A 15,863-nucleotide genomic window follows, 5' to 3' on the forward strand; every position below is an offset into this window, starting at 1 on the left:
TATGGGCCACATGGACGTGTGCTGGCGTGTAGTTGAATAAGCAACAAATAAACGAATTCCAAACAGAAGTTGTAATTGGCAAGGAAAAATAAGTTAGGTAATAATTAAAATTAAAAGTATAGACTAAATCTACCAAATGTGTTTAAGTTGATGTTTTTTTTAGTGATTTAGCCTTATTAAAACTCACATTTTTTTTTCTTACTCTTTGCAAAGAAAGGAAAAAGTATGTAGTGTAGAAAATTAAAAATATTATAACATAATTAATAAATCTTTTGAATTTCATATATTTTGAGTTATTTTACACCATAAATTTATTCCGTAATATACACGACAAAATAAAGTTGTAAAATGTAAACTAATAAAGCTAATTTTGTAATTGTAAAAAGAAAAGGACAGTATAACAAATTTTGACAAAATATGTGTCTGAATTGTAATTAAAAACAAATTGGGGGGTTCAAGTATAATTTGACTAAAACGGGGAACAAAATAAAATGTCGATACGGGGGTGTAGGAGCGAAAATACTCGTGGTCTTACTCTTTTGTTTGAACCTACCGGCTAGGGTTCTCTTCTTTGTATTTTCTCCATTCCTCAACCTGCGACGGAGCGAGAGATTCGTTAGGGTTTTGAAAATTGGGTACAAATAAACGCAATTTCCCATCGGAGTTCCGAATCTCCTTAATTTCCACAGAGAATCGAACAGCGCCTCCTAAAGATTTCAAAGACGCGCAACCATGTTTGGATCGAGAGGGTAAGTGTATAAAATTTGATATATATATTTTTAAATTTGCTGGAAATTTTGTTGCGTCTGTTATATGTGTTTGTGAAATCAGAATTATATGATAATTGATCATTAGGTTGAAGACTGAACTTTGATTTGCGAATTGGTCCTTTGGTCTTGTTTTGTTTTAAACGGGAAAATAAATTTAAAGAATATAAATTTCCTCTTGTGTGCAAATGAAATTAAAAAAGAAAAAGAAAAAGAAAAATATGAACCTTTTCTAGTTAATATTTTCCTTCATATCTCGTGCGTATGTATCTGAAAACCAATTAAACATTGGACATGATTTAGTATCGGATTCAATAATTAATTGTTTTTAGGATGGTAATTTTTATCCAATTTTCGTAGTTATTTATGAAGATGTTTTGAAACCATTCATTGATATGCTGGCGAATGAATGAGAAAGTAGTGTATTTTGTGGGAGAAACATATACCCTGTGTATTGAAGTAATTGGTGTAGTTTTAGAGAGCATAAGTTCATGTAAAACCTACGTTGAAATCCCATACTTTCAATGTGAATTTGAGTCGAGTCACATACGTTATCTTGCACTAGGATTATAATAATGATATATATATTCAAGATGCTCTACTTGCTGATCCTTTCTTATTGCATCATTTGGTTGAGATTTTGTTACTACCATTAGAGATAACATTATATATTTTTGTCTTGCTTTTTCCACTGGTGATCAAATGTTATACTTTTGCATTGCCTTGCATTTCCGGTTTATCTATGGTTTCTTTTAGGAGGGATGTTAAATATGGTACCTCTATTTTTAAAGAAAAAACTGTAGGAATATTAGGTGTCAGGGAAGTGTGGGTTGGGTTTGGTTTTATTAACAGGTTGAGTGGGGATTTTTCTTTCTTTTGGGTGTGGATAAATGAAGGGCAATGTTGGGAGGCGGGGGGGTTTCGGATGGGTACGAGGTCGGCTCAAAGAGACAAAGAATGATGGAATCAAATCCCTACTTCGCAGTGAGCAGTGGTCCGAGCGGCTTCCAGCCCTACAGCTATGGTGGAGGATTTCAGCCTCCTCCCTTTCCTGTGGTTCGTCTGAGGGGGCTTCCTTTCAACTGCACTGACATTGACATCTTCAAATTCTTTGCTGGACTGGATATTGTTGATGTGCTGCTGGTCAATAAGAATGGACGTTTCACAGGAGAGGCTTTCGTCGTCTTTGCAGGGTCTATGCAGGTTGAGTTTGCTTTACAGAGAGATCGACAGAACATGGGCCGTAGATATGTGGAAGTTTTTAGGTGCAAGAGGCAGGATTATTACAATGCTGTTGCAGCAGAGGTGAATTATGAAGGAATCTATGACACTGATTATCATGGAAGTCCACCACCATCTAAAGCAAAGAGGTTCAGTGATAAGGAGCAATTGGAATATACTGAGATTTTGAAGATGCGAGGACTACCCTTCTCTGTGAAAAAACCCGAAATAATAGATTTCTTTAAAGAATTCAAGCTGGTTGAAGAAAGGATACACATTGCGTGTCGCCCAGATGGGAAAGCTACTGGTGAGGCATACGTAGAGTTTGTTTCTGCTGAGGAAGCAAAAAGAGCCATGAGCAAGGATAAGATGACCATAGGATCAAGGTATGTGGAGTTGTTTCCTTCAACACCAGATGAAGCCAGAAGAGCCGAGTCAAGATCAAGGCAATGAAGAGTCGAGGATTCGCTGACTCGGTTTCAGGCCAGCGATGATTCACTGCCATCTTTACATGAATCAGTTGTGTTGCTAAAGCTTACTCTTTACTAGGTTGTATGCTCAGAATATTCTTATACTTGCTTCTCGAAGGATGGATTTTAGTTTTAATGGTGAGACTGTGATAATGTTTTCTTTTCCTGTCTTAAGTTAACTGTTAGTTTAAGCTGATCAAAGTAAAGGTATAAAGCTTGAGTTTGAGACTCCCTTACTGTCGTCTTACCAATTCCGGTCGTTGGCTCTCTTCATGATATGGCGGGATCAACGTGTTTTTGGTCGTTATTATTATTTTTTTTTTCCGTCAATTTTTATATTTGAAAAAAATTTTAATTCGTGAATCCAATTATTGTTACTTTAAAAAATAAGTCATTGAGAAAGAAAATAAATCATTTCTAAGAATTCAATTTACAATATTATTATTTTCTGACTCGGTGGCATTTTTGACGGTCGGCTCATTAAAGGGAGTAAATTTTTGTAAGCTTTCGTCATTTTTTAAGCTTTTGTTCGTTTTCTAACTTAAAAAATTTAAATTACATCAATTAAACTTAAATTACATTAAAATACACTTTCTTTTCTTACCTATATATTTAAATATTTTTAATTATTTTTTGATCTCCTCTGTTGTTTTTATGTAAAATATTTTTAGAGTATTATGTAAAATATTTAATTATTCACAATATGCTTATGGAATAAAATTAAATAATGTTTTTTAAAAAATGATTTAAATGGAAATTAAATGACTTGAATTATATTGTTAAAAAAATGATGAAATTGAGATTGTAATTCAATATAAACTACCTCTTCTTTCAAATCAAAAATAAAAATTATTATTTAGACATAAGACATCATTTTATATTTGAGTTAATTTTATCAAAAATTGGTTTTTTATATTTGAATTTAATTATTATTATCATTATTTTGCAATTAGCTTTATTTTTTTTCACTTTACCAATAGAATAAGCAAAAACCAAAAAAAGCATAAATCAATTGAATATAAATGTGGAGGTACATGTTCCTATTTATGTGATACATCAACTCAGCAACTTTCGCTCACGCGCCACCATGAGTGAACCTCCGTCTTATCCTCCAATTGATCCAACAACCTTCGACCTAATCGTCGTCGGCACTGGCCTACCAGAATCCGTGATCGCGGCCGCAGCCTCCGCTTCTGGAAAATCAGTACTACACCTTGACCATAACCACTTCTATGGATCCCACTTTTCCTCTCTCTCCATCCCCGACCTCACCTCTTTCCTCAATTCCAATTCTACTCCACCACCTTTTCCCACCTCCTCGACCACCTCAGCTAACGCCGATGATTTCTCCGTCGTAAATCTTGCCATTCGGCCGCTGTATTCGGACGTCGAAATTTCCTCATTTTCCGCTCAACTTTTACAAGAACACTCTAATAAATTCAATCTTGATGTATCCGGACCTAGGGTTTTATTTTGTGCGGACAAGTCCGTTAATCTTTTGTTAAAGTCAGGAGCAAGTCAATACGTTGAGTTCAAGAGTATAGATGCAAGTTTTGTAGGTGATGAGAATGGAAATTTATGGAATGTGCCGGATTCAAGGGCTTCTATATTCAAAGATAAGAGCTTGAGCTTGATGGAGAAGAATCGGTTGATGAGGTTTTTTAAGTTGGTGCAAGGACAATTGGCTGCCACTGCTAGTGGTGGCAGTGGAGGAAATGAGAATCAAGAAGAAGAAGAAGAAGCAGAGAGCAGTAGCAAGATTTCAGTGGAGGATTTGGAGAGTCCTTTTGTTGAGTTCTTGACTAAAATGAAGTTGTCTTCCAAGATTAAATCGTACAGACTGCTTTGTGATCTTTATCTATCTGTTAGTGAGAGTTCTTTTTATATCTATACCCATTTTCGTCTATTTTTAGTAAAACTTTTTGTTTTTTTTTTACTTTATATTCAAACTGGTTTGTTCCAATCTCTGAATAGCATATTTGCTGACAGTCTACTGATATTATTCTGTTCTACTTTCTGCATCCGAAAGTCTCATAACAAACTGAAAATGATATATTCAACTAACTAGTGGCAATCACACTTCTGTACTTGTGTTCAAAATGTCTGTTGGAATTGCTCTGTTTCTTGTAGATTGCTGCTATATTTTTTTTGGCCAATTATAGTACTATATCTTTTACAGAGCATAATTCAGTTTGGAGACTTTATTTTATCCCCTTTACTCTCTGCAGGATTATCCTTTATGCTATTGCCATGGCAGATTATGATCAAGACAACATAGGAGCATGTAAAGGTTTACTCAAGACAAAAGATGGAATAGACCGATTGGCTACGTATCAATCATCAGTTGGCAGGTTCATACTTCAATCTTTTTAAGTCATAGATGTTGCCAGTTATCCTCCATTTTCAAATCTGAGCAATTTGTACTTGTTGCTGGCACAATATTGATGCCAGAAATGCAATCTTCTTGATATCCCTTTTTTGATGTATGCCTTGAGAAGTAAGTGTAGGATGAAAACTTTTACAAATTGGGTCAGCAATTTAGATTGGATCACTGCTGCTCTTTATTAACTGGTGTTAATGTTTCACTTTTTAGGTTTACGAATGCACTTGGGGCTTTTATTTATCCTATTTATGGTCAAGGGGAAATGCCACCAGCCTTTTGTCGCCGTGCTGCAGTCAAAGGCAGTATCTATGTAAGTTACGCTCATTGGTGCTGTTATTTTTTTTCCCTTTGGTCAAATATGGGCTTTGATTCAGGTTAATTGTGCCTTTTTGGCAATCAAATGAATATCTGATTCTCTAATATCCTCGGGTTGCTTAAAGCTCGGTACTTCTAAGTGTATTTGGGTTTTGAGGGTGTATGGAACCCCAGATAACTATCATATTGCTTCCATCCCAAAATGAAGGGGAAGTAATGAATTTGTAGATAGTGTTCCATATGGAATTTTTCTTATAAAGTGAAAATGTAAAGTTGTAGCTTTTAAAGCTAATATACTTATCTGCATTTGAAACTTTTTTCATACAGGTTTTACGAATGCCAGTGATTGCTTTGCTTATGGACAAGGTGACAAAATATGCTTATTGTTTGCTTAATATATGAATGATATAAATGAGTGCTACTTTTGATATCTTATAGTTTGATCTAAAATTTTCTAGAGTAGCGGCGGGTACAAAGGTATAAGATTGGCTTCTGGTCAGGACATATTTAGCCAGAAGCTCGTCCTGGACCCATCCTTGACAGTTCCATCACCCTCAGCTTCTCCATTGGATTCTCCGCATGAAAATTTTCAATTTTTATGTGTGAGAGATGTTAAACAGAAGGTGGCTAGAGGAATATGCATTATAAGGAGTTCCTTGAAGCCAGATATAGCAAATTTTCTTGTTGTATATCCTCCTCGATGTAAGATTAATTTCTAATTTTACTCTTGTATTTTGACGCAGTTAAGAGGAAGACTAAAAACTACCCCTTTTATGTTTTTGAAATTTGTTTTTCTCTAGCCTTGTACCCTGAGCAGATGACATCAATTCGAGCCCTCCAGATAGGTGGCAGTTTGGCGGTTTGTCCTCCAGATACGTAAGTTTGTATTTATTCCTCAAAAAAGATATATATTACCATCTGAAAGCAAAGCTCTTGCTGAAACTGAAATATGAATATCATAGGATTTTTAAGTTATATTAAGTCAAGGAAGATAAATACAAAAATAGAAGTGGAAGACTGGACCGTCGCTCAATTTAGAGTTCCATGGACTTTTCTGAGAAGGATGTCCTAAAGCATTGACAACTGTGAGATTTAAAATCTTGGATGTAAAGGAAGAAAAATGAATCTGAACTGGTTTCAGTTTCTTGGTAATTTTTTTACAATATTGGATTCTGCTTTGGAGTCCTGTGAGTAGGCTGCTTGATCCAAGAGATTATGTTTGGGAAATGCCTAGCTCTTTTTTTATTTTTTTCAGTTCCTTGGTGAGACTAGCATTGGGTATATGAAAACCATGATTGGAAATGTTGTTTAATTTTCTTCATAATATTGTGATATCAGAGTTGGCAATTTCCTGTTCCTTTTATTAATCTTTTATCTTTTCTTTTTTGCTTTTCAGGTTTGTACTGTATCTTTCAGCTTTGTGTGATGATGTCCATCAGGGGAAGAAGCTATTAAATGCAGCCATGAATGCACTTCTCACTTGTCCTGATTCTGGACAACCTGAAACTAGTTCCCTAGATCAAACTGAGAATGCGGTAGCAAAGCCCATATTACTTTGGAGTGCGTTGTATATTCAAGAGCTGACTACAGTATGCTTCTTTCCTTGGCTTAGATTTTTCTATGTATTAAGATTTCTATAGATAATCATAACTACAAGATGAAGCTAAATAGTTAACAGGATCATGCTTTACTCAATTAAACCTCTGTCAGTTAGTGAGCTTAGTTATGAGGATTACAATTGATACTCTAATGAAAAATGATATAATTTTATATATATCATCTGTTGTTAGTTAAGTGAAACTTATTCCTAAACTTACGTCGGGGGAATGCCCATTACACTTCAATGGTCACTTAATAAGTTTAGGTTTTGTTGGCTAGAGACTTGAAACTTGTCTAGTGACTAATGACTGAGTTCTGGAACTTATAGGTGCCTGAAAAAGGGCTTGTTGACACTTATATGCAAGAAAAGATCTGGAGTTCCAGAGCTTCCTCTCCTTCCTCTCTTTGTCATGTTTTCTTCTGCTTTTCCTCATATATTCTTCTCTGTTTTCTGGCTTTTCTCACTATCTCATTAATTTTGAATTCTTCTCTGTTTTATCTTCCTCCTTTTCTTGGTTAATTTCCTGTTCTCTCTCCTTGGCTGCTGTTCCAATCCCGTTTCACTGTCTCATCTCATCTCCTTGATGCCTGTCATCACTATCTAGATGTAATTTAAGTTTCAACTTGGGGTTGCTATAACTGTTTTAAGCTTTTAACAGTGAAATATTAGACTGCTGCTTGAGTGACGTATGACTTTCTTATTGTGCTGGTTCCTAGTTTTCTCAGTGCCTCTAGTAGGTCTGGAGATTCAATCTGCTTTTTTGTATTGATTACTGGTTGGTTTATATAAGCCTTGCCAAATTATTTTGAGGTCAACATGCTTTTACTTCATGCATCATTACTGACTGATTGACTTAGAGAATCCAACTGTCTGGATAATATGTAGAGTTTGGATATATAAATGTTTATGAACTTTAGGAGGAGTTTATAGATCCCAAAGCATTGATATTGACATGGGTTTGACTTTTGATTCCTTCTTGTTATACTTCAGGCTCAATTTGATTCTATCAGCTCCACTTCCATGCCTGATGCAAAGCTTGACTATGGTGATGTCTTAGATTCAGCTATTAAGGTATTTTATTTTCCTTTTCATTTTTTGGTGAATATAAGTTTTTATTATCCCAAAATGTCTATTTCAATATGTTATCAGTTTAATGTATTGACATTGGCAAGTTTTCTGAATGCCCTGTTTTAATAAATTGGTCAAGAGTAACATTTATGCCAATTTATTAAAATGACTGAAGAACATGTGCAACTTTTCTGGTCTAACTATATGAATGTTTCATTTACTCGTCTCCCATAAATTATTTCATGTTATTTAATAAATTTTATTTACTGCAATTAAAACATTATCAGAATTATCTTTGCTGACAATAATTCGGCACTTTTGCTTGTACTCCACAGCTGTTTGAGAAGATGTATCCAAATGAAGAGTTTTTCCCAGAGACAGTCTCGCCTGAGGATTCTGAGAATGATGTTGGGCTCAGCTGAGAGACATAGTGGTGTTTTCCTGTACTATACAGTTTCCCTGTCACATGATCGAGTAATGTCAGAGCATTGTTACTCGCCTGAGCAGAGAATTCTGAACAACATGGTGAGTCAGCTTAAAGACCGAGAGCCTAGAGGTGCTTTCCTGGACTCTGCTTTGCTACCAATAGTCTTATTTCCTCAATTTGGGTGAGAAACTTCGTAGGTTATTGTTTGCTTGTAAGTTACTGAAAATTGCACCACGTTTTGTTGTGAAGTAGAAAAGAGCTGATTTGGAGACACAAATTTGTGATAAATTATTTGTTTGCAGACTTCAACTCAGTTAACCTTTTTTTTTGTCGTTGAAGTCCGATGATTTTTTGTCGGATCTGTGGCTTTGTGATCATGCTTCACCAAGTAGCAGCCTTAGCACTAGGCTGTAATTTGGACTGGATAAAAAGCGAATAAAACCGACCGATCGACATGGATTGGCCTGAACCATAAACTTTGGTTTCAATGGTTGTTCAGTGGCTCGAGTATTTGTCTGTGTAAACATAGAAGACAGGTCGGTTGTGCCATTCTGTGCAACTTAAAACTGACCGAATAGGTTTCTTTTACTTGAACGTTTAAAAGAAATATAATCTCCAAACCTCGCTTATTCAGTCAGCTTTGTTTCAATAGCTGCACTGTTCAATTACAATTACAATTAAAAGCAAAGTGTAAAATTTTGAAACATTTTTTGTGAAAAGTAATTTTGGAAAATGAAAAATTTTAAAATCGTTTGTTTATAATAATGAATAAATTAAGCCTAAAGACAAATAATAATGATTATTTGATAGATGAATCTTTTATTTTCATTTTGTTCCGTTTACAGTAAATCTTCATTAATATCTAAAAACCATTTGTTTGCAACTACTTCTCTCCATACGGTTAGAAATACTTCTTTTCCATTTAATAACTTCGTCTACGAAAGTATCATACTTACGAATTTGAACATATACAATTTTTTTTTCTCATTTTCTTTTCTATTTTTATTGGCCAAATGCATATTTTTATCAAGAACTCATAACAAAGAATCTTGTGACCCACTTAACTTTAGTAATGACTCTTTGTATCTCTCAACTGAAAAATTTAACTAGCTTTGTGCCCTTCTACAGTGCTTGATAAATACGTGTATCACACACGTGTTGACGTGTAAAACCAATAAATAAATTATATTCTAATTATATCAATACTAGTGACGGTCTCTCGCGGATTTTATGCCAGTCACCGCTTTTCTTTGACATCTCTTATAACTTTTTCATGGTATTTCACGATTCGCGATCTGAAAAACTTGAGTCTCTCATCAATTCATCAATGATATTTTCAATTCTTATCTATCCTCAAGATTCACTATACATTCTATAAATTAATTGTAGTTGAAACTGCCTTTTTCTTTTCAATTTTAAAAAATCAGTATTAGAAATAAAAAGAGAGAGAGAGTTGAAGCTTTGTCGTTGTGGTATTACTATTAGAGATTTCCTAATTGTACAGTTGAGGTTTTTGTTCTTCCTTTTTCTCTTTGGTATACTTATATCACTGTTGTTGTCATCGCTGATTTTCAAAATTGAATGATTTCATGATAGTTTTTATTTAATAGTCAAAAGAAACGACAATAGAAGCCAAAAGAAAATGATAAGCTGGAGGAAATTTTTTAAATCCTTATAAGTCTTCATTTTAAGTTTCTAACAGAGACTGAAATGGAGAGTGTGGATCCATAATAGGAGGAGGTAAAGAGAAAGTTTTATTTTGGTAACCTATGGATTGTGCATGGGTTGTTTGAGTTTGGAAGGAGGAGTGCCACGTTGGACACACTTGGTATTAAATTAAGTTCTCACTCTCCTTCAAGTGATTGAACGCACGCTATGTATATCCTACGTGGTGAGGTGCATAGCTACTGAATAAAATAAAAATTTAAGGTCATGATGGGTCCGCAAAATTCAATGGGCCACAAAAATAATCGGTGAAAATTCAAGGTTAAATTTATGCATTAGGCCCCTCGATAACATTCATCTGATGAACATGTTAAGCATTTGATATTACATTCATCTACCAAAGTATTGCATTAGTTTATGTAGCACATGGTCATATTATCTTAGACATTCTTCTCTCCTTTCTCTCCAACTTCTACTACTTGCATCTTTTGTCTAATTTGGTCATTTCTAATATTGACCAATCTTGTGTGACCATACTTCCATCTTAAAATATATATTTTTATATCATTCATTTAATGAACATGTTGACCCCAACATTCACGAATTGGAGATAAGTGGACTTTAACTGTTGACATCCGTCATAGGATAAACCACCGCTCTCAGGCCTGGACTGATTCTATCGGCCAACGATAGATAATAACTCTATGTTCACTCCCATACAAGATTGTTGTTTTCACTGTTGTCCTATTGATATATTCCTATCACATAAAACATCTATAAGACTTTTTCAAGTGGAATAACAAGTGATGCCGTTTCTCAAGTTAAAATGGAAGAGTACTAACACAGCTCAGTTCATATTCAAGCGGATCGTACGGTATTCCTTTTAGAATTAGGGCTCAATTGAAGCCCAAGTTCTTCATGGGCATGGACTTCTAGAGTTGGGCTTTTCAAAGCCCAACAAATTGCAGTCAAAGCCACTGAGAAGAAGACAAAGCTGAGTACTAAACTTTTTCAACTGTCCTAACGGTCCAAGCACGTCAATCGAGGGGGTCCAATGGCATTCCTGTAAATTTCTTAATGCGACTTTTCCTATTCCTAACTTCTTTTGCCACTTCTCAGACATGCAGTTGAGGTAGTTGGTATTGCTTTCGTGACCCAAATATTCTTTTCTTCTTTGACCCAAATACCCTCTGACTAACTATCAGTTTTATTTATTTATTCATTTTTACTATATACATATCCACAATCACCTCTTCATCCAATGGTGATAATTTTAAATTTTAAATTTATAATTTTGTAATTTGCTGATTGGTCGATCTTATTGGACTTTGCATATGTAGATTTAACTATATATATTGCAAGACAACTGGGATTTTGAAAATGCGATTGCACAAAACATTTCTTTTATTTATTTTTGGCACTTATATATAGCATATTTAGATTTCTGGCACTACTTTCCATAATATAATTTCAATCTTGGTGTAAAATTTAGTGAAATTACATTTGTTTTAATTCCTTTATATATATATATATTAAAATGATTTAATATCACTTGATTTAGTAGTCGAAATGCAAGTGTTTGCCGAATCGAGTGAATGTGTTGGTATTTCCATCGCGGTCCGATTCAAAATGGATTAATTTTTAAATTAGTGGTAAGAGAATATTTTTTTTTTCACAAAAAAAGTACATTCCTTCTGCCATTGATACAGTATTTAAGCAATTTTGGAATGTCTTTACTGGATATACATATAGAGGTAGACAGTTATGGGAAGTCTAAGGGACACTGTAAATGATTCACCTCACAATCAAACAAAACTACCATCATTCCTATGCTCATGCCTCTCCATTCACATTAGAGCATAGGAATTAGTGTTTTTCTTTTTAATTTTAAAATAGTGGTGGAGATAACTCAATTTTGATTTTAATTTTCTGACTTATCACACAAATCAATAGATAGTTTGGTTCTGATATTTTTTGCATATTAATTCTAAGATTATAAATCATAATGATGATATCTACACTTAATAATTCTAACGATGATATCAATACTCAATAACAAGACTTCAAGTCGAACTCAGATCATTGAATTTTATACTCCGCAGTTTAACCATCTCATTTACGACATACTCTTTTTTTAAAGCTAAATGCTTATATATATATAGATTTGCTTGGATGGGGAAATTGAATGAAAATATATACTATTTTAAAAATTTAAAAATTTGATGAATAAAATTTAATAATTTCAAGGTCTTAGATATGCAATTTGCATTTTTAGTAAGTTCAGATTTATTTAATTTTTCAAGTAACAAAAACATGAACTTGAATTTATGTGGAGTCTATTAGAATAAAAAAAAAAAAGAGAGTAAAATATAAAATACAATTGAAAGCAAAAAGGAGAGAAGCTGTTGTATTTAATATGGGTTGGCTGGACCTGCAGGTTAAATTTAAAGTCTTAAACCAACTGAAAAAGATCATGCAAACTTGTTATAGTTTTGCAGTGTCTAAATCCATTTCTTGTTTGGTTCAATGAACTCTATCTACGCACTGCATTCCTGCTAACTGCTTCCCTTTCTCTAATCTAATCATGATTTCATCTTCCTCATGGAAGACTCTTGTCAAGACATTTCCTTAACAGCTCTCTTAGTCTTTCAGAACACCATCAACACAGGTTTATTTATGATTTCTTCTTCTTTTTTATTTTTTTAATAAAAATGAAATCTTTATCCCAAAAATGAGGTTGATTTTTGATTTTTAGTTTTTGGCATTTCTTGACTGCTTGTTTTTGTGTGGGTTTTGCAGAGTTGATTAGGTGTTTGCATGTGTACCGATTGGAGGATGGGAAGGAGAAGGAAGTTCAGAGAGAGTTCCTATTCTCTGTTGATAACCCATATATTGAAATAGCAGCAAACCCACTTCTCATGTTGGGGAGATTCAAAGTTATGGAGCTTTTTGAAGGGCAAGTGATTGGTTTGTGGCAGTGTATGTTTGCATTTCATGCAGACCATCCTCCTCATTTGAGTCACATTCCTTCTTTACTCTCAATTTCTAGGTAACCCATTGTTTCAATTTCTATAATTTTATATCTTTTTTCCAAGATTTCCCCCATTTTCCCCCAAATTTCAATTTGGATATTCAAGTCCTAGTGAGTGCTAGGGCTTTTGTCTTGTAAGTTTTGTGAACTTGCTTTGGTGCATTAGAGGAAATTTACTGATTTGATTAATGTTATATCAAATGGGGTTCTTTAAATTGTAACAGGAGGAGAGTAGGGATAAAGAAGCCTATAATCTTTTAGAAAGGGTTTGAACTGGTACATTTTAGGCCTAGTAATTTTTTAAATTTTCAATACTAGTGCCTTCTTCTTGTTGATGACTGATGTTTTTTCACAAACTGTCTTATACATTTCAAGAATTTAAGGGTATACACCATTCCCTATTTGTCTCTAAGTATATGCTTCTTTTGTTGAAGAAGACACTAACACATTTCCATTAGTTAGGAAATTGTTATGTTTCAGTTTAGATATCAAATGAAATTATTATATTTTAGTACTGTTTATTGAATCTGTGCACATTAAGTTTGGGGAATTTCCATAGTCCAATGAGAACTTCGTTCTTTTAGTCGTTTTGATCAAGGTAAGCAAAATCTACTATCAACACAACATATCTTGATCAATTGAGACGTTTTGATTATATATTTCTAATTATTTTTATATGTTCAGAAATCCCAAGCTGAAATCAATCCCAACACTGGCCAATGATCTCCAATTAATTTTTAAGCTGAGCAGCAGAACAGCAGACGGAGAGTCATTGCAATTTTTATCAAAGGGAAAATGCGAAAGGGCAAGAGGTGATTGCTGCCAATCTAAGAAAAGTCTGCCTGTATTGGATCAGGATCTCAACTGTCTTCCTTATTCAATTGCTACCCCTGAACTATCAAATGATCAACAAACTGAACCAAGTGCACCAGGTCCAATATCTGAGCAAGCTCTTTAAAATTTGTGGCTTATCATTCTAAGGATGATTTATTTCTTATTTGTTCTTAAATAAACTCATTTTAATAAAACTGAAGTAACCTTTGTTAAAGGTTATAGTTTTGTTTTGCTAAAATACTTTGTTCTTGCTTCCAATAAATTTCACGAAACTGATTTTTTGATTAATTATAGAGAACATGTTTAATTTTTTTATAGTTGACTGTAATGCTGCACATGCAGAGGAAAGTTGCAGTTCTGTGGCAAAGAAGAAAAAGAGAGCAGCTACTGAAGACATAGCTAGAATTGCTTTAGAAGATCTTGTCAAATACTTTGGTCTTCCTATTGCAGAAGCTTCAAGAAACCTGAAAGTTGGACTCACAGTGCTCAAGAAGAAGTGTAGGGAATTTGGCATCCCCCGATGGCCGCATAGGAAGATCAAATCCCTTGACAGTCTTATCCATAATCTCCAGGTCTTTTCTGTTCCTTTGAGATGTACCAAATTGAATTATCCTGCTTCACTTATGAATTGAAAATCATCGTAGTAGCTTAGCCTGATTTCTCTTTTTTGAAGCTCATGCGCATTAAGGTTCTATTTGGCATTGTTATTTGAGGTATTGTTGAGAAAATCACTGTGTCGGAAATATTATTTAGAGGTCATTAAAGCTTTTTTTAGCTAAACTTCACATGTTTTGATTATAAAAGCTTCAAACTACTAAGCAACACTTGCAACCATGTTTCCAACATTTAAAATGCTAGTTTTTGGTTTTTTGAAAAAGCAGTTTCAACCACAATCCCAAATAGATTATAAATTGGCTACTACCTTCCCTATTTTCATAGAGAACCAATAAGAACATTTGCTTAGAACATCACAATGACTGGCTGAACTGTTTCATGTTTATGAACAATGTTATACGTTGCTGAACAATTATGGAACACAGTGCTTTGTTGGATTAATGTCAATATATGCATATTCATGTGTGTGCATTCATTTGAATCTGCACGTAGTACTTGCTTGTTGATAGAAAAGATTGTATAGGAAGAGGCAGAACGGCAAAAGCAAGAGAATGAGAATGCTGCAATGGCTGTGGCGAAGAGGCAAAAGATGTTGGAGAAGGAAAAAGAAACTATAGAGAGGAAACCCTTCATTGAAATACAAAGTGAGACCAAGAGATTCAGGCAAGATGTTTTCAAGAGAAGGCACCGAGCAAGAGCTCTTAGAAACCAAGGCAGCCCATAAGTCACTCCCTGTGTCTCAGAGGGATTGGGATTACATGAACAGAATTATATATTCAAAAAGTTCAAACTTTTCAATACCATATGTACAGTTTTGCTTCTAAGGCTAACAGTTGCCTTTGAAATCCCATTTTATGGATTTCTGTTGCCAGACCATCTGAGTCAGGCTTTTCTAGCTCACAGTTTTGTGGGTCATCTCTGCTTGTTGAATGAGACCCTGGACTGAAACTGGTCAAGTATATTCTCAAAGTTGGCCCAAACAGTTTGCATATGGATTGTTAGAAATGGTTGAATTTTGCTACATTTTATAGAGAATATTATAAGATACTATTATAATAAGTATATTCTAAGACTAACCTTTTCTTTTTCCCATGTGTTTTGGTTTATGATGCTTTTATAAGATAAGGAAGGATTGTGCACAACCAGTAAGAATTTCAGACAGGTATTCATCTATGTGTGAAACTTGGAACTTTCTTCTGTTGCTACCTGTTTGGTTGTGTTTTCTTTCTTTCCTTTACTTTTTAACACTGTTCACTTCTTTTTTTTTATAGTTCTTTTTCTTTGTTAAGTTCATAGGATTCAAAAAGAACCAGCCGCTTAATTGATTTCATATTTTCATGTGTGAATAAATTGTTGCTATTGATATGCTCATGAACCCTCTTTATGTGTATACTTGTTGACCCTTCTTATATGTATGCTTCCACTTAGAAAACACATGGAGTGTGGAGAGATAGATCAAATATAGAA

General features: G+C 34.2%; 3 protein-coding genes across 4 annotated transcripts; all 3 read left to right on the forward strand.

The window, feature by feature from the left end:
- The first annotated feature begins 507 nt into the window (after nucleotides 1-507).
- On the forward strand, nucleotides 508-2,594 carry LOC105628563 (RNA-binding (RRM/RBD/RNP motifs) family protein). Of its 2 annotated transcripts, none has more exons than XM_012209997.3 (2): nucleotides 508-749; nucleotides 1,664-2,594. In XM_012209997.3, exons 1-2 carry the CDS (start codon nucleotides 733-735, stop codon nucleotides 2,439-2,441), a joined length of 795 nt encoding a protein of 264 aa, XP_012065387.1. In that variant the 5' UTR covers nucleotides 508-732; the 3' UTR covers nucleotides 2,442-2,594. The 2 variants fall into 2 exon arrangements, with proteins under 2 accessions (XP_012065387.1, XP_012065389.1); XM_012209999.4 differs by having other exon boundaries at nucleotides 509-749; nucleotides 1,960-2,594.
- An 885-nt stretch (nucleotides 2,595-3,479) lies between these two features.
- On the forward strand, nucleotides 3,480-8,564 carry REP (Rab escort protein). Its single transcript, XM_020677110.3, has 9 exons — nucleotides 3,480-4,291; nucleotides 4,687-4,809; nucleotides 5,052-5,151; nucleotides 5,484-5,522; nucleotides 5,615-5,858; nucleotides 5,957-6,032; nucleotides 6,553-6,745; nucleotides 7,747-7,827; nucleotides 8,160-8,564. The coding sequence occupies exons 1-9, from the start codon at nucleotides 3,546-3,548 to the stop codon at nucleotides 8,244-8,246; spliced, it is 1,689 nt and encodes a 562-aa protein (XP_020532769.1). The 5' UTR covers nucleotides 3,480-3,545; the 3' UTR covers nucleotides 8,247-8,564.
- A 3,784-nt stretch (nucleotides 8,565-12,348) lies between these two features.
- On the forward strand, nucleotides 12,349-15,472 carry RKD5 (RWP-RK domain-containing protein). Its single transcript, XM_020677079.3, has 5 exons — nucleotides 12,349-12,584; nucleotides 12,716-12,965; nucleotides 13,632-13,879; nucleotides 14,124-14,353; nucleotides 14,920-15,472. Exons 1-5 carry the CDS (start codon nucleotides 12,518-12,520, stop codon nucleotides 15,118-15,120), a joined length of 996 nt encoding a protein of 331 aa, XP_020532738.1. The 5' UTR covers nucleotides 12,349-12,517; the 3' UTR covers nucleotides 15,121-15,472.
- The last annotated feature ends 391 nt before the right edge of the window (nucleotides 15,473-15,863 follow it).

This window comes from Jatropha curcas, chromosome 4 (assembly GCF_041381405.1).
Source record: "Jatropha curcas cultivar XTBG-Jc1 chromosome 4, XTBG_Jcur_1.0, whole genome shotgun sequence".
Taxonomy (NCBI): domain Eukaryota; kingdom Viridiplantae; phylum Streptophyta; class Magnoliopsida; order Malpighiales; family Euphorbiaceae; genus Jatropha; species Jatropha curcas.